The 27,293-nt window shown below is 45.9% G+C and overlaps 1 protein-coding gene across 6 annotated transcripts in view; it reads left to right on the top strand.

Moving 5' to 3' along the window:
- Positions 1-27,293, top strand: part of SDCCAG8 (SHH signaling and ciliogenesis regulator SDCCAG8) — a 229,618-nt gene that overhangs the window by 172,412 nt on the left and 29,913 nt on the right. The window contains exon 16 of one of the 6 annotated variants that reach the window (XM_032862917.1): positions 6,607-6,745. The exons of 4 other annotated variants lie outside the window; for them this stretch is intronic. Coding sequence is in view for 1 of the 2 variants with exons in the window: in XM_032862915.1 (XP_032718806.1) it covers positions 6,607-6,610 (4 nt within the window). In the remaining variant the exon portion in view is untranslated. Of the gene's footprint in view, positions 1-6,606; positions 6,746-27,293 lie in introns of those variants that run through there. One more of the 6 variants, XM_032862915.1, reaches the window with a different exon arrangement.

Genomic DNA, 27,293 nt, shown 5'->3' with positions numbered 1-27,293 from the left:
TTGATTCCTTTCACTAGTTATTTCTTTGTGTTACCAGACTACTTCCATGTCTATGACTTATTCCTCTGATATGTATCTTTCTCTGTCCATTTTTAGATATGTTAACTACCCAAGTGGGTGAGCTCCGTGATGATTTGGCCAATCCCTTCATTTCCTTTGTCTTAGAACCTGAGCAAGAATTAACAGTGAGTGTTTTGGCTCCAGTCCCAGGGCAGCAAGAGAGAGGGAGAGGAAGGTGAGGCAAGGAAGAATGGAGAACAGTGTAGCACATTGTGTTATCGTACTGCTGACTGTTTCACGATAAGGCACACAACCACAGACATGTTTCTGGATAAGCCTGTTACAAAGAAACTGCGTCCACATGGTCCACTGGAAGGAGGAAAAGAGAGGGGATTTTATCTGCCCAGGTTCCAGAATTTTCCCCATGAGAGAGAACTTACCTGCCCTTTAGACTTAATTAGCCAGTCCTTTCAGCAGCTGCTTCAGAAACCAAATTCTGAATTCTAGGATTGGGCATGGCATTTGACTCCAGGTGACAGGAGGAGCCCATGACTTGAGGTGTGGGCAGTGTGACTCTGGTGTTACTGAGAGGGTCATCAGTATTGATTTCTATCTTTCCCAGTCTTACACTTTCTCCGTTAATTTGTAAGCTTATTGCCAAAAGGCATCACGTCTTCTGTGGAAACAACAAATTATAATGAGAGCACACTAGCTAGGGAGCGGAAGCTCAGGGTTGATGTCCCCTGCCAACCTAGGATTTGAGACAGGCCCGATAAACTCTTTGGGGCTCAACTTCCTTATCCATGGAATGCGGATCAGAGACCACATGGAATAGGTATGAGGATCAAATCAGATCTTAGGTAAAATTAGGTAAAAATTGGCAGGGATGGGGGGAAATGCACTGTATCAATCTAGAATAGCGTTATTATTCAGTCAGCCATCTTACCATCATGGCGTCATGGAATCAGTGTTTGTGAGGGAGCCGGGACTTGCTGGTCTCTGGCACAAGACTTCAGTTTTATAATTAAAGAATCTTCAGCAGAGAGGCCATATGGAATGTGACTATTAGATCAATGCTGTTGAGATAGTGTTCTCGTCTTCTGTTTTTTAGAGGGGCAGACAGGCTCTGAGAGGTTATGTGACAAAACATGGTCACCGTTTTCACTGAGCTGATGCTGGTGGCAGGGCCGGTCTGGGGAATGCAGGGCCATCTGAGGCCAGAGCTTACACCTTCCCCCGGTACACTGCAGCGTCTCCCCGAGTGGCCCCAGCCAGCCGCATCCGAGCTGGGCCTGGTCTCCAGGACCCACTGAGTCCTGAGCTCCGAAGCTCCCCGGCAGATTTTCCCCACTCTGCACCGGAGAGTGACAGTGTGGCATCTAAGAGTCCCAGATTCTCTGCTAGGGGCTCTTCAGGCTAATGTGCCTTAGAGACCTCCCACCCCCCACCTGTTACAGCCAGACTAAATGAGCTTTTGAGAAGATTTTTTAATTACCAATATAGCATATGGTGCCTAGTGGTTAAGAACATGCAGTTTCTGAAGCCTTCTGCCCAGGTTCTAATCCCAGCCCCAGCACTGAACAGGCTGTCACTCGTCTCCCGGGCAAGTCACTCCTCTCTCAGTGACTCAGCTTCGTCATCCACAACAGGAGGGAGGAAAGGTCCCCACCTCCTCGGGTTGTTGGAGATCAAAAGGAGCTTCGAGTCCGCTGCTGCGGTCCATGTTTTCATTAAATAAAATAACTCATTTCTGGGTCTTATTTTGCAATTCAAATGAAACAGTGTATCATCATGCAATGAAAAATAAATCAAAGGAAAGGAAAAACACAAAAAAGCTGGTCTCCCTTTGAAACTGAATAGGATCTGCCAGACCTCACTTCTTGGGAAATACTCCGCTTTTGGCTGCTTTTGTGGGGTTTTGTTCACAGGCAGAACTTTTCCGCTGACTTGGGGAGGGCAGTTCAGTTCGGGGGTCGGGGAGCCCGCTGGGCAGCCCGGGGGGGTCTCAACCTGGCAGGTGGGACAGCCAAGCCTTGTGCACGGATGACCCTTTGGGCACAATGCTTTGGTGCTCTTTAACATGACACAAAAGCCTGAAATCTAGAATCTGGAACATAATGAATGGACCCCTTTGTGGAATTCCGTGTTGTTTTTAGTGTTTCCTTGGTAATGTTAGGCAAAATAACTTCTGAGGTGATTCCACCAGGAACAATCCTTTGGACCTTTTAAAGTGTTTTCCTCTGGTTAGTTGAACTTGTACATTGTGGGGGTGGGGTGGGAAGCAGTTTGATGCAACGTTCTCGCCACAGATAACATGCAGACGGCTGGCCGTGACAATTTAACAGATTAAAGAGCACGGTTTGGGGATGATATCCTGATGATATACAGTGATATTTTTGGGCTTTTGTTTTCTAGAAACTAATTGGTTTAAAAAATTGCTACAGTCCTCGAATGTGTGTGTGTGTGTGTGTGTGTGTGTGCGTGTGAATAGCAGAGCCATTTTCTTCTCACCATCCATGAAAAGCATGCAACAGTTTAAAGAGCAGGTATTTTGAAGATTTTGTTTTTTAAATTTATTTACTTGAGAGAGAGAGCACAAGGGGAGTGTGGAAGAGGGGGTAGGGCAGAGGCAGAGGGGGAGGCAGGCTCCCCACTGAGCAGAGAGCCCCAGTGCAGGGCTTGATTCCAGGACCCTGGGATCATGACCTGAGTTGGAGGCAAACGCTTCACTGACTGAGCCCCCCAAGTGCCCCAAAAGAGCAGGTATTTTAAAGGGATTTTCTAGAAATACAGAAAAGCAGCCTTAGAGTCACTCTTTCCCACTAAATGCAAATTTGAATGCATTTATATGCTAGACAAAGAAGAAAGGAGACATCCATCTAGCTGATGGACGACTGACTCTGGCTGCTAAGTGAGGCTCAGCCAGGCCTCTGCAGGTGTGGGGCTGGGCGAAGGATGGGTGTCAAAGAGGCCAGACCTGCCCCTGCTGTCCCACCAGCCAGGGCTACTCACCTGCCACTTTCACTCCTTTCCTATCTTTGTCTGGTCCTCCTCTCACCTTTACATTTTTTCCCCTCTCTCCTGTGATGGTTCTGTTGCTTTGCTTTGGTTCTTTATTTCTAGATACCCACTTGGTGCCAGATTTTGTACTCCTACAGTGAAACGGTGTGCCTTGGGTGTGGCATTTTATTAAAATTCATCCTGTTGGGGTGTACTATCCAAAATCTAAGCCTTACTAATTACAAATCATGGAATTTTTTTTGAAGTAGGCTCCCGCCCACCAAGGAGCCCAAAGTGGGGCTTGAAGTCATGACCCTGAGATCAAGACCCAAGCTGAGATCAAGAGTCAGACGCTTCTGAGCCACCCAGGTGCCCCTGAAATGTAGAATTTTAATCAAACATCTAGTTGCCAGGAAACTCTATGTTCATTAAAAAAAAAAGAAAAAGAAAGAAAGAAAATTTATAGGACATGTAAACAATGAACTATTTTAATGAGGTTGCTTTTTGCAAGCCGGATCAGCATTTAGGGAGAACTCAGTCAAAACTACAGTTGGCCATAATTTATGGCTCTTCTAGACTCGGTTATAAAAAGAAATGCCTTGTATTCAACTTGCTTCTTGAACATCGTAGACATTCATTCAGGAAAGATTAATGAATAGGAGAAGAAATTTGTATTCACTGGCCCAAATCTTAATCTCTACCCCATACATTAACATCTGTATGTGTGTCTAGATTAACCCTGCCAGTTTTCCGTTGCAAAAAGAGGCTCTTTCAGGAGTGAACCGATTAAAACGTCGTATTTTCAGTGCCCCAGATATCTCAAAGAGCAGTTAAATTCCTGAAGGTTTATAGCTGAGGTATAAACTTGGCTGTGTAGTTTGTCCTCCTCTGACTAGAGGTGATTTTTCCACCTGCTTCTAGAGGCTGCAGCTTGGAGGAAAAGATCGTAGGAGACTGGCAGTTTCGGGCAGATGTGTCTGTATACCTCAGGCATCGCTGGTTATAATTTAACTGTAGCAACGTTGCAACCATCTGGGTAGCCAAATGGCTAAGGTCTGCTCTGGGCCATGATTGTAAGTGTGCAGGAGATTGCTGGACTTCATAGATCCTGGATTTATTAAAAGAAAGGAGATAGGTCAGGCCGCAGTTATGGTGGCCATCTGCGGGGATGCGTCTGCGGGGATGTGTCTGCAGCCAACTTCCTAGGGTGGCTGCCCTCAGACCCTGAAGTGTCATAGGCAAGTGTGTCTCAGGGCCTGGGTGACACGGGGCTACTGGATTTTATGTCTGTTCCACCTTTGGAGAAAAGCCCTGATTTTCACAGATAACCTAATTTGTAGCAAGGAAGAATGTTAAGGAAAAGAAAAAAAAGTATAACCACAAAAGTCCTTTGTTCTAAGAGGTGGATCTTACCATTTTTTCAAAGTGAGAAACCAAATCATAGGCTCACGGTCACAGGGTCTTTTAAGATGGAAAGTTGACAGCTGATTTCTTGTGCATGAAGAAAAGCTTCCTAACCCTTCCGGACCACTTTAGGATCGATTCTGGAATCCACCCTCTTTCCTGATTTATCTGACTGTTTGTCTGTGTACCTCCACAGTTAGAGCTATTAGAGTTTTTGCTGATTTGCCTGGCACATCTCCAGCAAAGTAGTCCATTAAAATTCAAATCCTTTCCCAATAATTGAGACAATCAATTTACATTAAACAAGGCACAATTATACTTTCATGTACAATTTAAATTCTATAGAAAATAATGAGTGTGCAATAAAGAGGGACACTTATTTTGATGCAAAGGGATGTTTTTCTAGTCTGCATAAACAAATCTTTCATATTTTCAAAATAGTCCCCTCATTATCTTTGGTATAGGAGAACCCTATTGTGTGTTATTTTGGTGTAGGGACAAGTGTGTGTCCGTGGCTGCCTGTTTAGTAAGCAATGTGACTTTCTCTCAATGGCATTTAAATTGTGAGGGCTGAGATGGAATAAGGTAGGTCCTTGCTTGCTATTTGACATGAAATCACTCTTCTAGGAAGAGCAGACAAAGAGGTTGAGTGGGTGTGTTACCTTCGTGCCTTCCTTCTTGGACCAGGGATCCTTCCCTACCACTGCGCGATAGACCCAGGATCCTGCGCTCCAGCCTCAGAGAATCATCCAGAGGGATCTGGGAAGGATGCACGGGGCCAGGATGGGGGAGGCGGGGATGCGCTAGCGGGGGCCCTGAGCCTCCGTGCCAGAGGGGTTCCTGGGAGAGCCGCAAACTGCAGGGAGTCAGCCCACCGGGCAGCCAGGCTCCGGGAACGCGCCCAGCCCTCTGCAGCTCCCGTGTGTGCAAGCTCCGAGTAAGACTGGTCAGGTCGGTCGGGAGATCCAGAGCCCTGGAGAAGCAGTATTAGGAAGCATAGAGTACAAATAATGACAAGATAGAAAACAAATCCTGTCAGAGCCCGAGAATATATTTGGCTTCCGCGTGCTGTGTCTGTCTGTTTCTATAAACGGTCCAGAATAGAAACCGGATGTTTAAAATCTCTCTCCCTTTCACATGCTCGCCTCCCCCTCCTGTCTTCCTTCCTCTTCAGTATTAGTAGACTTACTATTTTTATTAGTTTGTATTTATATTCCCATTTTTCAATATTTGCCATTTGTGTGGATAACACATTAATTTTTAATGAAATATTTTCAGACTCTCGGAATAGCTGAATCATAAAAGAAAACTTGAAATTGATATAGACGCTACGCTCAGGCAGCCTATAAACGGAATATTACAGTTACTTTTCCCACTCACAAGTGGCAAATGGTCATTTCAAAAGAGGGTGGGTGTTCCCCTTAAATCTTCTGGCTTTGTACAGCGTACTCTACTTTTTGTGTCTAATTTTTGTGGCACCAAGAGTAACTCAGGTACCATCCTGATGAAAATGAGAGAAATATCAAAACAGTATTAGGGCTCTCTGATAATTCCCATCTTACCTGCAAGCATGAATTTTTGACAAGCCTCGTTGCTGTCAAAAAAAGTCAGGGGTGACTTAACTTGAATCTTGAGCGTAATTTTTCGTTGTAGCTCTGGTGCGGAACTCAGACTGTATCGAAGACAGCATTTGTGTCTTTGAGCGGTTGATCTTCTCCAGTCAGGAGTTGTTTGTAGTTTCAAACTTGTAAAATTAAAATTGATGCTGGAAAATATTCCAACAATTTTCTGTCACATGCTATTCCCAGAATTAAAGCTTTGCAGTCCACTTTGCAACTCTAAATTAGTAAATATAGCTCCTTCCGAAAGTTTATCATAGGAAGCCTGGACACTGGAGATGTGGCATCTGAGACTTTTTTCCCATTAGCAAGTCATAAGGATACAAGTGATCAATTTTATGCGGGTAACTTAAATCGCGTTTGAATCATTATATAAACACGCACACACGTGTGCACATATGGTGTGCTTATACATCTACGCTTGTATTTTTGTATTGGAAGAATATATATCACTTCCCATTTTATTCTCTGTGGCAAAAATTTCGGAATAATATTACCTTTCTCAAGTACATTTGCTTACTCTTGACATTCACAACAAATTTGTATATATTTTCCGAATATTTTTTTTTAATTCTAAATAAAGATGACTGAATGTCTTCGGGAACACTGTGTGTCTTCTGTGAGCTGAACTGCACAGAATGGCATTTTAAAGAAGTAGAGACACCTGAGAGATGAGTGTGACCCCCTGGTCTTAGCGTCTGCCTTTCACCCTCCATCCCTCCCCACAGCAGATGCTTTCTGGGTAAGGAGGCAGGCCCGGAGACAGAAGGTTCAGGGATTGACTGGAATCTCTGATTTCTGACTGCTCTCGTGTTTTCTGCTGAACTCACTCACTGATTTATCGGTTTCCAGAAGGAGGGAGGTGGGCTAGAACTGATCATCAAAAGCGAAATAGTACGTGCAGGTGAGCAGATGTTTAGGAAAGCCGGCTAATCCAGAAAGCTCGAGACCGGAAGTTAGATGGTTAATCCAAAGGTCAGGAAATCATAACAAGTGATCTCTGTGTTGGGCTGAGACATTTTCTTTATGTACGGATCACCCGATTTGCTGTGCCACATCATTTTTTTCTGGGTACACCCCACCAAAATTCATCTTTTGACGCATCCAATTTTGGTTTCTCTAAACCAGCCAAGGACATAAGGCAGGCTCCCTGCAGAATTTGCTGTTTCAATGACCCTCTCCCGCCAAGTCTTTTTTCTTTTCTTTTTTTTTTTAAGATTTTATTTATTTGACAGAGAGATAGACAGCACAACTAGGCAGAGCCGCAGGCAGAGGCAGAGGGAGAGAGGGAAGCAAGCTCTCCGCTGAGCAGGGAGCCCAATGTGGGGCGTAATCCCAGGACCCTAGGATTATGACCAGAGCCAAAGGCAGCCACGTAACCAACTGAGCCATCCAGAGCCACCCACCACCACCAAGTCTTTTTTTATGATTATCTCATGCATGCTTAACTTGACAGACTTAAAAAAAAAAAACACCTCTGCTTTGTTGATTCTTTCTAAATCATTCCACTTTGTTTTCACTGAATCAGCAAACTCTTTTTTTTAACAATCATATCTCTGAGTTCACCAAACGTTAAGCAGCAGAACCAGGCTCGGGGGTACTGGGGATTAGCGGTCGGCGGCCAAAAGCACTGAGTGTTCCCTGCTCTTCATTCAGTACCTTTACTAGAGACCAAAGCAAAGTGTGGCTCGCTAGACGGTCAGGCTACGTGGCTGTCCTTGAGAGAGCTGCCGCTCTACTTTGGAGGGAAGCACTGGAGCCAGACAAATGAAAATGTGCAAAATAGGAACTCGTTTCAGAAGACGACTCCGCAGTGCACTCCCAAGCACACTTTTTCTTCCCTTTGCACCGGGAAGAAGGCAGCCAACTTGGAGGCAGAAGAAAGGGAGCTTTCTCTGTCCCCTTTTTGCTTTCTCTTCCCCTGGGTTAAGAAGAGCAGCGTCACACCACCCAGAAGCTGGGCCAGTGGAACGTTCTTATACGAAGCCAACTTCAAAGCAGTGGCCACTGTTTAGCCTAGAGATTCCGCGCTGGCCCACAGATTTGCGAGTGACCTGCTACTCAGTTCGGGATGGGGGCGGCGGTGGGCAGGGGGTGCCGCAGTCCTGCTTTCTTTAGGGAGCTGATCCCTTCCTTGCATGAAATCCTAGAAGGAGTGGTTTCTTAGGAGGTCGGGCTGCTGAAAATGCAAATGGTTTCCAAACAGGTTAAAATAAATTCTTGAATTGAGAACCCATGCCTGCTTTTTAAAGGGTGCTATGAATGTATTAAGTCCCGTTCCTAGAATGCTAATGAATGGAGAAATCAACAAGTAATGAACAACTAACCTCTGTCTCCATCGGGAGAGTGAAATCTTTCTACTTTTTATCATTTTTTTGTGATCCAAGCATCCATTTGTTTCCCTTTCTTAATTAGGTCATGGTATTTGCCAAGATGATTAGAGTACACAACTGCTTCACACACACATGCACATACACACACACACAATAATGCATTATAGCTGCCTCCTCACCCCCTCGCTACATCTGTTGTGGCCCTGAGGGATGGGGCAGCATCTTTCCATATGGATTTCATAAACAATCAGTTCCACAAAATGTTCTTTGAAGAAAGCAATACAGGATTTACTTTGGGACATAGTGCATAAACTGCACCTTCTCTTTGGTGGGGAACATGCATTAGCATATGAAAGCCTTGATACATCTTAGCAATGATTGATTCTTTGTAAAGTTGAAGTGGGCTTTCCTTGAAATAATAATGTAAAGAAGAACGTCAGTAAACATTGAAGATTTTACAGCTAAGAGGTAAGGACATGGCACGAAGGGTTCCAAGCCGCCCCATGGGGCTGAGTTTAGAGACAGGTCACCCGTCTAGGCATGGAAATGACACCGTGGCACCTCCCTGAGGACCGCGTGGTTTCTCGCAGCTCTGTGATCATCTTTCATGCCTTCATCGTGTGGGGCCAGCCCTGGTCTTTATCGTCACTGCAGCTGGTTTAGACCCAACAGCGTGATGTCACGGCCAGCCCCGTGCTCTACCTCACAGGCAGGACGAGCTGCTCTCCGCGGGGGCACATGCAGGCCCCGCCCAGTACCAGATCTGCCCGCTGGCCGTGAGCTCCGAGCTGTGGGGACTCCAGGCACCTGAGACTGTGTCGTGGAATGCATTTCGGGAGAAACAGGCCCACTGTGACAGGCGGGCGGGGCCTCTCCATGACCACCCGGGTGGCTGTAGATGGGCGAGGAGAAGAAACATCTGTTTTTCCCTCCATTCTCAGGCTCTCCAAAGGGATTTTTGGTTTATGTTCTTCCTTCTTCTCGGGGCTCTAGAATCATTTCTGAGTATCTACAGAAAGAAGGCGTGTGTGCATGTCGTTAATTTGTTCATTCGGTGTTTATACATTTGCTACCGAGGTAAGTCTGGACTGTGGTAATGCCGACTGTGGTGGCAGGGACCTGCGGCGGGCTTCGGAATGAGCCCTGGGCTTCCAGAACACACAGGCTGGATGTTCTGGCCTATGTTGCCTGAAATCTGGGAACTTTTCCTTCTCGGCCTCAAGACCTCTTGTTTCTCAAGAGTCAGGTCAGCTGTCATCTTTTCAGGGAAGCCTTTCTCAACCACCATCTGCATTCCTCAATGCTTTGTTCAAACTGCACTTTGATCAAGGGCCCGGGACGTCCTAATTATTCTTTGAATGACCGATGGAGAGCAGGATTCATATGCCCGTCATTTTTGTGTCTCAAGCATATAGCCCCATACCAGGCACTTAGGCGACACTCACTCTGTGAATTTGCAATGGTTTGCATCTTCAAGCTCGCCTTTTTCAGTCTGCCACAACTGAAGGAGGGGGAACAATCATGAGCCAAAACACAGAGTTTGATGTGTATGTGCAACCTTTTTTTTTTTTTTAAGATTTTATTTATTTATTTGACAGAGATCACAAGTAGGCAGGTAGGCAGGCAGAGAGAGAGAGGAGGAAGCAGGCTCCACTGAGCAGAAAGCCCAATGCGGGGCTTGATCCCAGGACCCCGAGATCATGACCTGAGCCGAAGACAGGCTTTAACCCACTGAGCCACCCAGGCACCCCAGGTGCCCCAGTTTTTAAAAAAATATTTTACAACCTCTTATCTATATCCTCATGTTTGGAAAAAATCTTCAATATGTGTATGTCTAATTACTGTCATCACATAACACAAATCTAAATTTTTATTGTGTAATGATATATATCCAGTGAGCACACGATAAATATTAATCACAACCATGAAATGTGCTTTGATCTCGCTGAAACTAGAACAGCTTCTCACCCTGTTCAGGCCATTGGACTACTCGTTGTGTTATTAGCTGGTCCTTAAGCTTTGAAGGTCATGGTTAATGGACCTGCTTGTTAGTGTTGTTAGCAGTTACGGAAATGCCTTCGACTTTACAAATTTTACGGCAGTCATTTGGAATGAGTTCTATATTTTTCCAAGCTTTTGGTTTCCCCAGTGGCCTAATATATTAAAGACTGACTGTTAACTTGCAAATCTGGTGAGAGTTTTTTTTTTTTTTAAATCAGCCAAATTTGACATTTTACATAATGCCCATGTTCTGTATCACAGGCCAAGGAGATGACATAGAATCGAGGCAGGGGAACATTTTTCTTGTCTTCCGTGGCCAGGCAGAACAGCCCTTGGAATATGATCCTTGGAAAGAGAGCATCATTTCTTGCTCCAACCAAATACACTTAACTTCTGTTATGTCTCCCACTTTAAAATAATCATTTCTGTGACCTGTGTCTGGAAGTGCTCCCGTTTTTCCACATGTCCCTTAAAACATAAGCCGTTAGCGTTGCATTTGTATTTCTTCTTTTGAATGATGCCACTGTGTTCAGCTGCTGGGCCTGGCTGGGTCAGAGGTTCCTGGACTCCTCGGGCTTTTTGCCAGAATAGGAAGGCCTGAGCGAGTGCAGGTGAGCAGCACAGGCAGGGCCCTTCCCCCTGGGGTCCACACTCCCATTTTGGTTCCAGATCTTCCCCTCTTAAGCATGGAGAGCAGATGACCCCAAAGAAAGGCTGTAAGATGTGCTTGGGCCTGTCTCCAGATATCTCACATGATAACTGCTTTTGGGGTAGGATTTGCAGGGTTGGAACGGGTGGGCTCACCAAAAATCAGCTCTCCCCAGGGACTGTCCCTGCTTAATCCTTGGTACTTAGTCACTCTTGTTCCCCATGCTCTGTTTTCCAGCTTTTGGAGCGCCCCACTCATGGCATTGTACATTCTTTCCTGTTGTCAGATTGTGAAGTCTTCAGTGTGACCTTGTGTTCCCAATCTCCGAGGTCCCAGTGTACAAAACTCTATTGAATTAATGAATAATTCTCTAGGAACTGAAGTTGTTTTCCTTAAAATGCTGTTAGCTAATGGTTAGTATTCCGACATACTGATTGCATATGTGCCTTGTTTCTTTCCACCAGTCCTCTGGGATTTGAACTCACCTGGCTTTATTCACCGTTTTTTGACCCTTTAAGCTATAATATGGTTTGGTCCATCTAAAGCAACAATAACAACAACAACAACAAAAACCAGACACAGGAAACTGAATACCTGTTACATGATAGGAACCACAGGCCATGGAGAGCTACAAAACTAAATAATCGCTGACCTCTCTTTTCTGGAGAAAGAGGTATAAAGCCCTCACCCTAGTCCCACAGGCCCCAAGTGGTAAAGACTTTATAGCAAAGAGGTGTGTGTATCCACAAAGGGCCACTGAGGAGAGGCACAAACCCAGCCTGGGAGATGTTGGAGGGCTTTCTGGAAGAAGGAACACCAAAACTCTATTTATCTATTTTAAAAATAAATTTATTTATTAGAGAGCTTGGGGCGGGGTGTCAACAGAGGGGGAGAGAGAGAGGTCCTAAGCAGACTCTTCACTGAGCACAGAGCCCCACGTGGGGCTCAGCCTCACGACCCTGAGATCATAACCTGAGCCGAAACCAAGAGTTGGGTGCTTAATGGACTGCACCACTCAGGAGCCGCCAAAATTTAACTTTAGAGGCAAGGCTCAGGCCAGGCAGAGAGGAAACCTGGAGAGAGAAGTGGCGTCACACGGAAAAGGACACACAGGGCAGTGTTGGAATGTGGGAAGCAGGAATACACTGCAGGTCCGTGCCAGGGACCTACCTGTCTCTGTGTCCTGTCAGTATTGGGGAACCAATGAAGAGTGGGAAACGGGGCTGGGAAAGCAGACAGGAAATGATTGGTGGCAGTAGAGATGAAGGGGAGGCAGTGGATTGGAGAAGTATTTAGGAGGTAAAGTTGGCTAGCAGTTGATGGGATATGAGAAGTGATGAGAAGAAAGGAATCAGGTAATTTTCCCCCTAACTATGACTATTAGTACCTGTTTCTTTGGTCTAAATCCCAGTGACTTTTTAAAAAAATTAATTAATTTTTATTAGCGAGAGAGGGTGTGCTCAAGTGGGTGAGGTGCAGAGGAAGAGAGAGGATCCTAAGCAGGTTCCATACGCAGTGCAGAGCCTGACGTGGGACTCGATCTCATGACCCTGAGATCTTGACCTGAGCTGAAATCAAGAGTCAGGCGCTTACTGACTGAGCCACCTGGGTACCCCTCCAGTGACATTTCTATATCCCTGGGAATGAACCTGCGGGATGCCTTATGACTTAAGCCAATGACTTAATATGACAAATATTAGTCCTATTTCCATTTGGCTTAAATTTTCCCTAAAGCAAGTCTAATTTTTATTTTCAGATTTACATATATTTCTATGACTATTCAAGCTAGATTTGTAGATTTAACAAGAAGAACTTTAAATCCCAGGTATTAGGTGTCAAGAATTGTATCAGAAGACAGATTGTAGCTGATTGACTGATTCCCAACATGGCCAGCATATAGGCTTCCTTCACCTCCCAGCCAGGCTGCTCCCTGCCCTCGACAGTACACCCACCATACGCCTGCCTCTGTCCTTGGTGCTGGTAAAAGGGCCCTCCTTTGTAGAACAGACACTAAGATAATACAGTATAGCGAAAAAGTATAAATACCTCTCCTTGGCCAGTCCTACTCTAAGGAGTAGTCTTATTTCTACGAGAAGGGCATTGAAAATCACCAAATCAAAATATTAAATCAAATAGTCAAAATGTCCAACATTAGAACACTGGTTACATAAACAGCTTACGTAAATTCCCCACAATGGAATTCTAAAATGCCAAGAACGTTGCTTGTTCGCAGAAAAGCATTTATTGACATGACAGATGTTCGAAATATCTCCATATCTCCAAGGGGAAATAGGATAAAAGTAGTGTATCTTATATGATTCCATTTTTGCCAAAAAAATAGATACAGATATATACCCAAAATATCTTCTTCACACTCTAGCTTTTATATCCCACACATGTGGACTCAATTTCTGCTCTCTGCCAACTCGTATATGGAACTCGGCATCTCTCTGAGTTCTCCAGAAGACTTCATATGCACAAAGCACTGGTCGGCATGGACGCTGCTGTGGAGGATATTATAAGAAAGAAGATGGTGAGCATTTACACCACACGTCCCTTAGAAACAACGTGACCACAGTCTCCGTTGATACGGTTCTCGCTTTCAAAGTCCCTTCTAGGCTGTATTTCCACTCAGGAACCTTTGTGTTCTCTCTGGCTTCCCCTCTTCCTATCACTTTCAGAGTCTTTGCTTTGTCACATTCTGGGGACACTAATTCCTTACCCTTCTCTTATGGAGAATACTGCCTCAAGTGCACGTACATTCAAACTAGCCTGGATCCCGAGTAAAAGAGAAAGTTAACATTACAGCCTTGTACACACACACACACACACACACACACACACACACACACAGAGAGAGAGCAAAAGGAAGGTTAGTAAAACAGTTCTTAAGACTGCAATCCATAATTTTCATTTTATGACCTTCTAGTGGCCCATGACCCAGCATTTGAGAAACGTCCCTAGGAGGCCAGCTGATGAGCACAAAACTTCAGCAGTCCCTCTGGAATCTTCTCAGATTATCAAGTTATTTCTTCCAAACACCTAGTGAATAAATTGTTTTCCATCCTGTTACACACCTGTGTAGGAGGTGGAGGGATGTCCTAGTTTACATTAGCTGTTTCCAAGCAGTGGGGTCATTGGTGTATTTTCTTCACATTGTCCAAGAATTTTTAAGTTTTCTGCACTGAGCACATGTTATTTTTGTAAAAGGAAATGTAAACAGTAAAAAAAAAAAAATTGAAGAAAAGGCTCTGCTCAGGTTCTCCCTCTTCTCAGAAACCCTCCCTGACCAAACCCTCCCAAGAGGGGTTAGCTCCCTCCGTCCGTTTGTCCATTTTGCCTTTTTGACTTCTTGTCCCAGCATTTATTTCTTTGCCTTATAATGATCTGTTTTCATGATGTTTTCCTCCTGGTTCTCAGGCCCTTCTCCTCCCCCGGCTTCATCACCCTAATACACCTCTTCTCCTTTCCCTCTGCAACGAAATTCCTTTTTTTTTTTTTTTTTAAGATTTTATTTATTTATTGAGAGAGCGAGCATGAACGGGGTGGGGAGGGCCAGAGGGAGAGGGAGAAGCAGACTCCCCGCTGAGCAGGGAGCCCGATGTGGGCTTGATCCTAGGACCCCATGACCATGACCTGAGCTGAAGGCAGCCACCCAACACCCAACTGACTGAGTCACCCAGGCATCCCTGCAAAGAAATTCTTAAGCTGAAATCCATAGATGGGCTGTGAATCTTCCAAAAATGGATGCAAAATTTAATGTTTATTCATTTCTTTTTCTGGGAACCAGATGCCAGTTGTTGAGTGCCTGCATTGTGCCGGGCAAAGTTGTAGGTCCCATCCTTGGTCAGACCCTCAAAATGCTGGAGAGTTCCTGACCCACCATTCTCCATACTCACCCTGTTTCCTTTTCTTGCCTAGAACATAGGGGCCACAAGGCAAGGACTTGTCTGTTTTGCTCACCACCAGAGTCCTACCGCCGAGAACGGCAGGCATGAGACGTGGCCAATGATGAAGCATTAGGAGGTAGAGAAGACATTTATTTCACTATCCCCATTCTTCAGAGTTGAATAAAGGTCCTGATGTAACTTGAGGGAGAAGGAAGGAATCTCAGGCATCGTGAGACTCTGGAAAGTTAGCCTGGGCTCTCTGCTCAGTCTTGTCGCAGAATTGGCTATGGCGCAGCATTCGATCCCAACCCATGTGAGGTCTGTCTCCTTGTCCCTCAACCTGGGCCCCTGGTTGCCTCAGCCCTTTCCGTCTCTAAATTCCACACATGTGGCAGACTCAGGGACCCAGGCCAAGTCTCCAGGATTAGCTTAGCATGAACACCCAGGCGTCCTGACTCCTCACCCTTGGGTTAGAGAACACAACACTCTTTCCCTTTGGCTTCATGTCAGATGGATCATTTTGGGTTTCGAAGACAGTCTGTTCCATAGAAATCAAACAGGGTGTTGTTTAGACAGTGGGCTGATGTCTCAAGGTGACCCGTTGACCCACCGAGACCTGCCAGAGCGTGAGTCACAACCCCGCCTCCGTGCCCTGTTAGGGTGTGAATGTCTGATATGGCGAATGTGTTCTGAGCCCAAAAACTCCCGTGAAGAAGTGTCAGGTTGTCTCATTTTGCCATCAATTGTATTTTGAGATGTTAAGTGGGTAGAAAAACTGCTATTTCCGGGGAAGCAGATTCTCCCAACTACTGCAAAATCTTTCTAAAATCAGGTCATTCCGTCTCTAATCCCAATTGTATTTCGTTCGTTTTCTTCAGACTCTGTGTGTGACTGGGACTGTGTGTTTAAAGTTCAGCTTTGTGTGCGGTGCTCCTCTGATCATGGCAGCACGTACAATAAGATGTTTACAAAAGCCAACTTGAGACCGATACTATACAGCAGTTTAGCAGCAAATTTCTACTCTGGGTATTTAACAATAATTGGGATCTTTCTATTGGCTTTACATACACTCAGATTAGTAGTAAAATCTAAGCACCAGCCCATTTGGCAAACTCCTGCACTTCAGGCTCACAAATTTGCTTCTGATTGTGCTTTTCATTCGCACCTAGCTCAGATTTTTGCTTGGTGCTTTTTTAAATCCTCTCATTTACATACTGTGGTAAATTTAAAATGAGAACAGATGAGTGCTGCTAAACTTTCCTATTTCACTGATGAATATGGTATTTTGCTTCAACTATCTAGCTGTTATATATTCAATGACCTTTAAAACATGAAATAGATCCTTCTCTTCGGATACGCTGTGCAAGATGGATTATTAGTATTGTCTTCCCTTTGAGACAATGAGTGTGAGACCCCGAGGCGGAGCAGAGCACCTGAGAACTCATGGTCGCAGGGAGGAAATTCTGCTTCCTGTGGGCGGGTTCAAGCTGTCACCAGGGCGAAGGGGGGTCCTTCACGTGGGGTCGTCTTGGGGCTGCGCAGGTGATGCATCCGCTCTGAATGCATTTCTCCCTGCCCTGCAGTCCGGGGCACTATGGTCTGGCACTGGGTCCCTTTGGGGTGTTAGGAGGCGTAGTTGAAGTAGGAATAAGAAAAGTAGCGTTTTGGGGTGGCTAATAAGGATTTGGCTCTAGCTAAGCTTAATAGGTTCTTTTTTATTTTTTTAAAGAATTTTTATTTATTTATTTGTCAGAGAGAGCACAAGGAGGGGGAGCTGCAGGCAGAGGGAGAAGCAGGCTCCCCGCTGAGCAGGGAGCCCCATGTGGGACTTGATCCCAGGACCCAGAGATCATGACCTGAACGGAAGTCAGACGCTTAACTGACTGAGCCACCCAGGTGCCCCTAAGCTAAATATGTTCTTATGTCATTTATTATTATTCACAGTCATGAGCTCGTTCTCCAGAGGAGCAGAGTGAGGCATGCGGAGGTGTCAAGGAAAAATCGGAACCTGAAAGGAGTTAAGGCAGTAAAAACAATTGTATTCAGGACGTCTTGCAAATAGGGGGAGAGAAACCTCAGTCTAGAACTGGCCTGGATTTCAAATTCAGCAAGGAAAAGTGGGGGTTTGCAGGCCGGGAGCAGAAAGGAGTGGCGGCGGCGGGGGGGGGGGGGGGATCAGGGGTTGGAAAGTGACAAAAAGGGCATTCTGGCCAAACCAACCTCACAGGATTCTTCCGGAAGGCGGGCAGGGTGAGCACACACCGCCTGGGGAATGGTGGAAGGAGGAGGAATGCTGATGAGATATCAAGGTTGATCAGATATTGAGGGCGGGGGTGGGGGGGTGGGGAGGTTGCTCTCTCAATGGACAAGATTCTGGGCAATGCAGGCCTGACCAGGGAGGACACTGAAGCCCTAGATCAAAGCAGAGCTGCAAAGAGCGCTGGGGGAAACCTTCGCCAGCGGTTACATTATGAGATCATTGAGATTTCTGAACTTAAGCTCCATCTGGAACCTGGTCTCCCAGGTGCATAGGCCTGTGTACCCCACTGGCTGGTGGGCGCAGCTGCAGAGACCTCTTTCCTGGCTCCTGCATCTTGGATAGTGAGCAGTTTAGCGCCTCGCAGCCTGATGGGGCCATTTATGTGGTCAGGATTTCCATAAACACCCCCAGATGTGCCATTCATAGTGTGGGTGTCCAGTGGTCAGAAAACTTCCTGGGGGAGGTAGAACAGAATACCTTTGTAACAGGGTTCGTATGAGTTTCAGTAACCAAAATCAGTATTAATTTTAAAATGATATATACTGCTTATAATAAAAATGCTATGATGTATAAGACAAGAAAAATGTAGGGCACAATTTTAAAGAAAAGTACAACTATATTAAAAGAAGGGAATCTTTCTATTTCAGAATGAAGGAATAAAAAGTTTTTATTTTTTTTTAAGATTTTATTTATTCATTTGACAGAGATCACAAGTAGGCAGAGAGGCAGGCAGAGAGAGAGGAAGGGAAGCAGGCTCCCCACTGAGCAGAGAGCCTGACGCAGGGCCCAATCCCAGGACCCTAAGATCATGACCTGAGCCGAAGGCAGAGGCTTAACCCACTGAGCCACACAGGCGCCCCAGGAATAAAAAGTTCTAAAAGCTATAATGGGGGGTGCCTGGGTGGCTCAGGCAGTTAAGCATCTGCCTTCACTTTGGGTCATGATCCAGAGTCCCAGGATCCAGCCCTGGGTCAGGTTTCCTGCGCAGTGGGGCGTCTGCTTCTCCCTCTTCCTCTGCTCTTCCCCCTGCCCCCCTGTCCCCCAACTCATGGTCATGCGGGCTCTCTCTCTCCTACTCTCTCTCTCAAATAAATAAAATCTTAAAAAAAAAAAGTTATAATGAAAAAATTTCTAGGCAATTTTGAGGTCTCTTTCTCTCCTAACATGGAAAAGTAGGCCAACTGCTAAACACTTAATTGCTTTACTTCCATCTATCTTGCTCACACTAATTTGTGCTAAGAAACTGGAGGTTCTGAAATTTAATAAATGACCCTAAATCAAAATATCTTACTCCAAATTCAGCTTGATAGAAAGCTAAGCTTGTGTTACTATATCTCACTTTAGGCAAACCTGATATATTAGATCCAAATTTCCAAAATGGATTAGCTAAGTGGTCATTCTTCACTTAGCAACATAATCGCTGTAGTAAATTTCCCTCGGAGTGCTTGTAAAGCACGATTCCGTATGTTAGAACCCCCCTGTGCCACACTTCAAGGGCAGAGTGCATTTGAAAATATTAGCCAACAAACCAGCAGTTTCAAATTTCTCCGAGGATTTGGTTGGGCACTATCCTGGGCCCTAAGGAGATGAAAAATGGGTCAGAATGGACTCTGTGCCCAGGGCAGGTATATTCAGGGAGCGGGGACCGAGGATGCAGGGAGTCCAGTGACTACTCTGGGGGGCAGGGTAAGGGGGAGAAGGGGTGGTGGGCAGCGGGGAACTTGGAGCACTGGCCCCCTTCCTTGGTCTCACCATCCAAGTTTTATGTGTCCTCCAACTGCTTATCCATAGAGTTTGTCTTGACGGAAAGTTCCCTCCTCCTCTTCCTCTCCTCGTAGATTAACTGAAAGGGGAGGCCTGACGTCATTAGGTCTGAGAAGAGTGAGCAGGTTCTGTTCACCTTTGATCCTGCCCCGGCCGCCGGGGGCATCCCCTTACCATTCTGTAGCTGGTGTGGGTCACGCGGGTGATCCGAGTCCACTGGGCCTTTGGGTGTACTGAAAACTAAAAGCTGTGGGGGTCATTTCGGGAGCAGAGTCAGATGACAGATTTGGGCAGAGATGGGCAAAATAAGTAGTGTTGTTTTTTTTTTTAAATGGGTGTGTCAGTTATAATGAAGCTAGTGTGGGAGAATCTGTTTCGGAAAATGATTTCTTAGAAGACATTAGAGTGAGCTGTTGGCTGTGTCTGTGATTCTTTTCATGCAAACACATAAGGAAAACCAGTCTTTTCACCTTTATTTTTATTCTAATATACCTAGGTCAAAGTGGGTCATTCCCAACATTAAGAAAGGGGAGGGTGGGGCCAGGAAAAGTAGTTTAATTTTTGTTTTTGATGAGAGGGAGGTTTTTTCTTCCTTTTCTTTTTATTCTGAGGGGCAGCCTTCCCTCTTTATCCCCTCTTTCTCATTGTGCTTTTCCTGGACCTTTTATTATGCTTTTATTTAACTTCCTATTGTAGAACTGGGCTTGAGGGAGGGGTAATGGCCAGAGTTCAGCCTGAAGGTCTTTTGGTGTAGATGCTATATTTTTATTTAATGTGAAATACACTCATTGCGCTGTCTTCTAAAGAACGTTTGTTTTTTAAGGGTCTTTGTGCATTCATCTGGGGGAAAAAAAAGCAACCAAATCTGCTCTATTCAAATTCCCAATTCTAGGGGAGCAGATTGTCACAGAATATATGGAGATGAACTTCCAAAAATGAAAACGGATGGAGAAATCATAGGTATTCATCACACATGCTGGAAACATTAGTGCTTGGGAGTAATGAATGGGTGTCTTGCTTTATCACAATTAGCTTATCAATTATTTCCTAATTTTTCTTTATGGAAAGAATCCTACAAATGGTCAAGTTCAGCCTGAGTCTCCTTTGTTGATCCTGGAGACACAAAAGAAGTTTCATTCTCCGTGTCCAATCAGCAGTGGAAATTACTGCAAAATAGAGAGATAAGTCATGTAAAGGTCTTCGTTGTTTCATAGTGGGTTTTGCATCCAGGGCAGTGTTCTTTCTTCTTAAATGTAACGCAGGAGCCCTGCAGAAGAGATATGGAGAGAATCCACTCTTTAAGTAAAAACGCCTTGGCTTTGCTTGCCCCATCCGTCTCCGTATTTATAACGGCTTCATCAGCAGTGAGAAATGGTTTTTTAAATGCAGGGTATTTACTTCTGAACTTTCTGCTGGTGGCAGTCTTTGTGCAAATATGACATTTGTAATGTTGGTGGTTGATGTCAAAGTTCTAAGTTCACTGTTGCATTCGTCTTAGAAAGCTTTTGTCCTTAACATATCGATTGAAGGCAGTCGAAATTGATTCTTAAAAGAGAGATCATTTCTGTGTTTGTGGAATTGCAACCTCATGCAAGCTGTATGAATTTCGCTCGGCGCGCTCCATCCCCTTAGTGAAGTGCTTATCAGAGGTGGTTACCATCACTTACACCGTGAGGAAAGCAAGAGACAGAGGCTCTGTGGACTTGTACTGAGTCCGCATTGCCGCTGGACTGCCATGTGTTTTCTTCTCCTTCCAGCTGCAGTACCCAACGGATCTCTCTCTGTCAGGAATAGCATCGAGTCTCCTGGTAGGGACGGGGATCCATCCATCCCATCCTGGGAGACATCCCAGTATATCTCAAGAGGATAGGACACAGCTCGATGTGAGCTTAACTTTCGTGTGGGTCTGACCGAGTCACTAATTTTGGGCGCAGACTTCTTGGGAAGAAGTCTGGCTGTTTCAGATGAGGATCTTAAGATCTTTGCTACAGGAGAAATTCATCCCCACCTTCAGCCTGGTGCACCCAGGGCCCTGTCTCTACTCTCATTTCGTGCCTTCAGCGATCCTGGTTCCACACTAGATGACCTCCAGTTCCCATGGTTTGACAGCATTACACATTGTACTAAACTTCTTGCTGCCGTGTACAAATTTGCTGACACCCCTTACAATAATGATGATTACAGTCTACCTAATTATGCAACATAGTACATATGTAATAAGTTATCATTAGAATTATCATTATTATAGCAGTAGCTAACCTCAGATAGTACTTACTATGCACCAGCCATTGTCCTTGTTCTAAGCACGTTATTAACACATTTAATTCTTATATCCATACTTGAGGCAGGTACTACTCAGGAAACTGAGGCACAGTGAGGTCACACAGGTACCACATGACAGAGGCAGAACCTAAACCCACGTCTGTGAAGAAGGGATGCTGATGTGAAGAACCTTAGGAATATTTTAGCTCTCACAATGCCAATAGCTATTTATTTATGTATTTATTGATTTTAGAGAGCGAGAACAAGCAAGCAGGGGGCAGGGGGTGGGCAGAGCGGGAGAGAGAATCTCAAGCAGACTCCCCGCTGAGCACAGAGCTCAATCTCCGGAGCCTGAGATCATGACCTGAGCATAAACGAAGAGTCAGACGCCTGACTGGCTGAGCTACCCAGGCGCCCCGCACGTGCCGGTTTTTGAAAAGTGCCTGCTCTGCTGTGGTACCAATGAGACACAGGATTGCTCTATGTTCTCATTGTCTGTGTTCCCTGAGCTGCTGTCCTACCCCTAATCCACAACTGTGGTCCCACAAGGAGCATCCGGTCAGTTTCTGAACGGAGTCCCCCCGTACATGACGTCAGTGTTGTGTATGTTTCTTACGCCTAACGGTGTCTCTGTGAAAACCTTACGGGCTCATCGACGGGATAAAATGTGGTAGAGAGCCTAAAGCAATCACACTCTCAGACATATTTCTGTTACCTTGAGTTCAAGGCAGGCCGATGAATAGTGAGGAGGAAAACAAGAGTAGCAGTAATTTGAAATAAGGGAATGGCAGGAAGGGCAATTCAGTAAAATCCTTCTTCCCCATAGTAAAAAATGTCGTTGCTAAGTATTGACAGTTTACTGTGATGTCACACTTGGTGCCTCACTCCAGAGCCTGTGCGCTCTGCACAACACTTTCCTGCCTCTAACAGAGTTGATGGTCCTAGTGGACCCAGTGGCCATGAGGGGGCTTGTTAAGACGTAGTCAGGGAGAGTCCCGAGAAGTGTTGCCAGGAACAAAAGTCACTGGAAATGTGGAGGAGCCTTACAGAAAGGGGGACAATGGGTGTATGTGAAAGAACAAAAAAAGTACATATCCTTGCACAAGCGCGAAGAGGGGGTGATGGTGTTACCTCAGGAAGGCAGTGTTCTCGTCTGCTCGCACGGGCTGTTGAGCAGGTTAATGCTTCCCACGTGTTACCGCTCAGAGGCAGTGGGGTAAACCTTGTGCCACCAAGTGTCACTGTCACACCAGCTCTATTGCGTGGATGTCACAGTATGTTCCTTTTTTAGGCTCTGTCTCCTTCCTGTCACCGTGGCAGTATCCACGGTGCGGATCTGGTGGACCGTGAGGCTGCTATTCATCGGCGTGGCACAAATTAGATTTATAAAAAATCTACTTCACAGAGCAATTTATCAGGTGTTAATAATATACATACATTATATATCAGTGTGTGTATGTATATATATACCCCACAAAATGCACAGGTTTCTTATTTCAAACACAGAGTTTGTGCCATGAGCACTCCTTTGTACTGGAGGGTCTCGAGCACGACTGTCAGTGTTCCCTGAGGCTGCAGGTTGGGATGGAACTCGCGCCAGCCAGGGGTGGTTCATCCAAGCCGTCTTAACTGGCAAAGTGACTGATCACCACCTCAACGCCGTGAAGCCCGGAAGCTTCCTCTCCTCTGAAAGTTGACACGGGCCCGGTCTTGGGGAACATCTCATTGGACATTTTAACACAGACAAGGATGTTTTGGAGGATTAGCAGCCCAAAGCTCCATTTCCAGGAGCTGGAGCAAGTGAGGGTCTTGGCGGGGGGGTGTGAAGCGGCGAGGGGGTGGGGGGCCAACGGGCCAAGGGGGCACGTTAATCATGAAGAGTCCGATGACAAGGCTGGGGGGTGAGTGTGTGACTTTCTCTCGGTGACGTCACAGTCACGCTGAGAAGCTCCCGCTGTCTGGTCTCACCTGGGGGGGTTCTTTCTCCCGTGTCCTATCTGTGTGCGCTGCCCCCAGCCCACTCGGCGGGCTCGCTGCGTCCCTCCAGGGGCTGAAGTCCGCAGCCCCCGGCCCGCACCTTCCAGCTCACCTGAGGGGAACCGTGATTCCCAGCGAGGCATTGCCTGTTGTAGCTTATTGCCTAATTATTATACCTATTTAATGCCACTTAGAACATTGTCAGCTGTTGAGAAAGGGTAATTATCACTAGTCAAATGAAAAACACTTTTTTGGCTGCCTTACGGATACACATTTTACTGGTACCTTGATACATAATGAAGCCTGATAGCAAAACTTTTGCTTGTCTCTTCTTCAAGCCACAGCTGTTTCCCTGCTAAATTCATCCCATCTGTCTTCCCTTCCGTAAAGCTGTAGGCAGTATAGCATAAGTACAGAAGCAGTTCAGTGCTATTTTGGATAAACATAGCTGAAATTTGAATCTTTGCCATTTGCGATGCACACATTTTGTTTTACTGCTGTAAAGAGAGCTGTCAAAATACAACTACATGGATAATTTACTAAAATACAGTCAGATCTAAGGTTGATCAAAGAGAAAGTGCAGTGGGTCAGCCTGACTGTTCCCGGCTGTGGTGGGCAAGGTGTCCCCGGCCTCGGGATCCCACGCGCGCTGGCTGGGGAAGACGGCATCTCTGCGGTCTCTGTTGCAGTCCCGCAGCAGTTCCTGCTGACTGTCTGTGGCATGACTAGCGGAGTCCTTGAAAGGGTTTAAAAGTCCATTTTCTTAGTCTTCAAAGAATGTGCTTCGATGGGAAACACTTTCTCTTTCTTGGCACGTCCAGCCAGATTGGAAGTACGTTACCAATCTGCTGTGTTTTGAAACTGATTGCACTGAAACCTTTGTTACCAGTGAGACGGTCCATTTTAGTTCCTCTATTTCAGGGTTATTGGGGCATATAAATGGACCGTTGTGTTGTGCCTTTTTCTGTTCATCAGTAGTACACGATGCTGTGGAGTCAACGGAGTAGCTTTCTTGAATGAATTCATCTGAAGTCGAAGACAGAGCACCTGCACCCAGGCCCGCCCCTCACACACCTGTTTGCTGCCTTCCTTTCCCATGTGCAGGGGTCTTTCTAGAAGCCCTGTGACCTCTGGGAGGGGAGGGGCCGGGATCTAATATATTTCGGTAGTTGCTGTGGCCGGAGCTCAAAGAAAACGCGTTCAGAATGCTGTTTACACAAAGCTGAGTCACATCATCTCGATGACATCACTAAGTGATTCCCTCATTCTCAGTCCGAGGAGGTTGGATTTGACTTTGCCTCCTTTCCACCAGCCGGGTTTTGCTCCTCGCGCTTTCCCAGAAGCATCTTGGCATAATTCCCGCAAGTCCAACAACAACATGACCTCCTTGGCGTGAAATCCTATCGGTGTGGTTCTCCCCCATTTCTCAGTACCTGGGGAAGAGGACGTTGCAGGTGTCGGGTAAATGTTTGTTGAGCGACTGGAAGTTGTGGTCTTTTCTTCCCACAGCGCTCAAGTCCCCGTCTCTCGGTCAGCTAGAACACACGAGCATCTCTAGCGCGTATGGTATTTAAAGAGCTTTAGCTGGGTCTCCAGCTGCTGCCAATGAAATGGTTTTCCTAGAAAGTCCCCGAGGCCTTCTCTGCACTGAAGCACTGCCCTTTCTTTCACTGGGTTTTCTTTTAGGGAAAAAAAAAGCCCATGTTCTTCGGAAGGGAGAAGTAGCATGACTTCTACAAATGCCACTAGCTCTCTACTTTGGCTGAAGGTGGAAATGGCAGCTCCGGCCAGTGGTTCTTTAAAAGCTCCCTACATAGAGAGGGGGAACAAATCTTTAAATTTACACTGTGATGCCATCCGATTTCAGGCCAATAGGCGCTTTATGAGTGCCGTGTGAGGGCTGGCATGACAGTTCCTTCTTTGATTCAACCCCTACCCATGGTGCAGGCTCGGGACTGGACATTGTGGGTACCAGTGAGAACCAGCCACTGCTCACAAGGGACAGAGCTTTCTTGCTGGATGCTGTATGAGCCGTGATGTGAAACACGCAAGAAGGAACAGGGACGGGGATCCTATCAGGCTTTGCAGAGGAGTGATTCTTGTCTCCTAAGGAGAGCAGGGTGTATGCAGAGAGTTTTTTAAAAAAGGCAAAAAGGCACTTTTTCTAATAAGATTCTATGGATTCCACACTTTGGAAAATCGTGTTAGACCTAAGACCCAAGATGAGAAGCAGCACGTGACTTCCGCCTGAACTCCCCTATATTCGCCATATCCAGGCACGGTTCTGTGCCTCAGTGGACCTCCCAGTGGCTCTGGCCGCCAGCCTGGAGTGTCCCTGTGGCAGTCTAGCCAACACCATCCTGACTCACACACTCCTTACAATGCCCGTAGAGCACAACCCAATCACAGTGTGGGTCTCTGAGCAGATTTTTAACTTGGGAGGGAGAAAATAATATACATAACAAAAAATGTTCTCTATGGTAACATTACTCATTTAACCCAGCAGATGATGAGTTTTGTGAGTTTTTCAGTAATTCATTGACACCTTCTCCCCGTCTTTATGGTAATTCGAGAGCCTGTGCTTTTGACTCCATTTGCATGGGAGGTACTCTCTGCCATCTGTGATGGGGAGGAAAACGAGACCGTTCTGCCACATGGGCACATGCCCACACAGGATATTTAAAAAGCCGTGTCTACTGGAAATACCTGTCCGTGTAACCAGTGTGAACTCTCAGTGTTCCGAGGAAAGCCAGCAGGTGTAGGTGACTCTTGTCTAGAGAGAAGGCTGGAAATAACCCTTTATTCAGAACCTTGTCAAGACAGTTGGAGCCCCTGGGTGGCTCAGCGGTTAAGCGTCTGCCTTCAACTCAGGTCATGATCCCAGGGTCCTGGGATCGACCCCTGCATTGGGCTCCCTGCTCAGCAAGGAGTCTGCTTCTCCTTTTGCCCCTGGCCCTGCTCGTGCTCTCGCTCTCTCTTTCCCTCTCTCTCAAATAAATTAATAAAATCTTTAAAAAAAAAAAAAAGATAATTGGGTTGCCACGGTCAGATCTTCTTGACCTGACATTGCTGACAGGGTTGGACAAAACGGTATTCATAGAGGGGAACAAAAGTCACTAGCAAGAGTTAACATGACCCTGATGGGCACTTGACCTTCAGAGTAATATTTGTTTTTGGAAATTTCCATTTAAAGCACATGCTGGTGTCAGTGGTACTTGAACTATTTTTTCTTCCTGAATATTGCACACTTGGGCTCTTTGGTCCTACTAATTGTTTACGGGGAGCTTGCACACTCATTCCTCTTCTCTGGGTTGGGCTGGTTGATAGGTGCTGAACCTGCCTGTTTGTTTTCAAGAGACGCCACTACCTGGTGATTCTGTCTTGTCTCCAAGCACATGACCACAAACCGGAGTGGATTCTGCTAGTCGATTTGCATGAGACAAAGACCAGGGGATAGTTGTCTGAGACTATCCTTACTAGTTCACTATACAAGTAAGCCTGCTACCCCTTGGCTAACTGGGATGCCAGGGAATTACTAAAAAAAATCTAATTAATACACATTATTAAACATATTTACACACACTGAACTATTTCAAACCAGGATTGCTGGAATAAAGACAAAATAATACTGTGTATTTACATAACACCATAACACCTTTCCTTCGAGAAATCTCAAGCCTTTGCTAACTTACTAAGCTGAACAACACCCCACAAGGTGTGTCGGGAGTAAGGTAGAATAGAACCAGAAGCTGAAGGAAGGAGAGAAGCAAGTGAGCTTGCGGAGGGGGTAAACGCTGCTGGGTAGCCCTTAGCCTTTGAGTTCAAGTCACCCCCAGTTAAGGGAGCAGAGACGGAAGGGCCCGTAAGCATCTCAGGAGATTATGGATTTCGCCTCCTCATCTGGCCGCGTGACCCATTGCCTAACTTGCCCTAGACCCAACTAAATCTAATATTTCCCCCCTTAGCCAGAATTTTTTCCCAGAATATGCTAATCTACTCTCCAGAAATGCCCCGAGGTGGTCAGACGCAGCTAAGTCTGTGGAAAGGGTGGGGGTGAGCCCAGGTCTCCCCTGGCAGGGTCAGAGTGGGTGGGAGGGTCAGGGCTGATGCCATGTCCAGCCCCTCCTATAGCAG

The sequence above is a fragment of the Lontra canadensis genome, unplaced genomic scaffold (assembly GCF_010015895.1).
Source record: "Lontra canadensis isolate GAN:19392208 unplaced genomic scaffold, GSC_riverotter_1.0 scaffold24, whole genome shotgun sequence".
Taxonomy (NCBI): domain Eukaryota; kingdom Metazoa; phylum Chordata; class Mammalia; order Carnivora; family Mustelidae; genus Lontra; species Lontra canadensis.
This window is presented reverse-complemented; position numbering and strand designations above follow the sequence as displayed.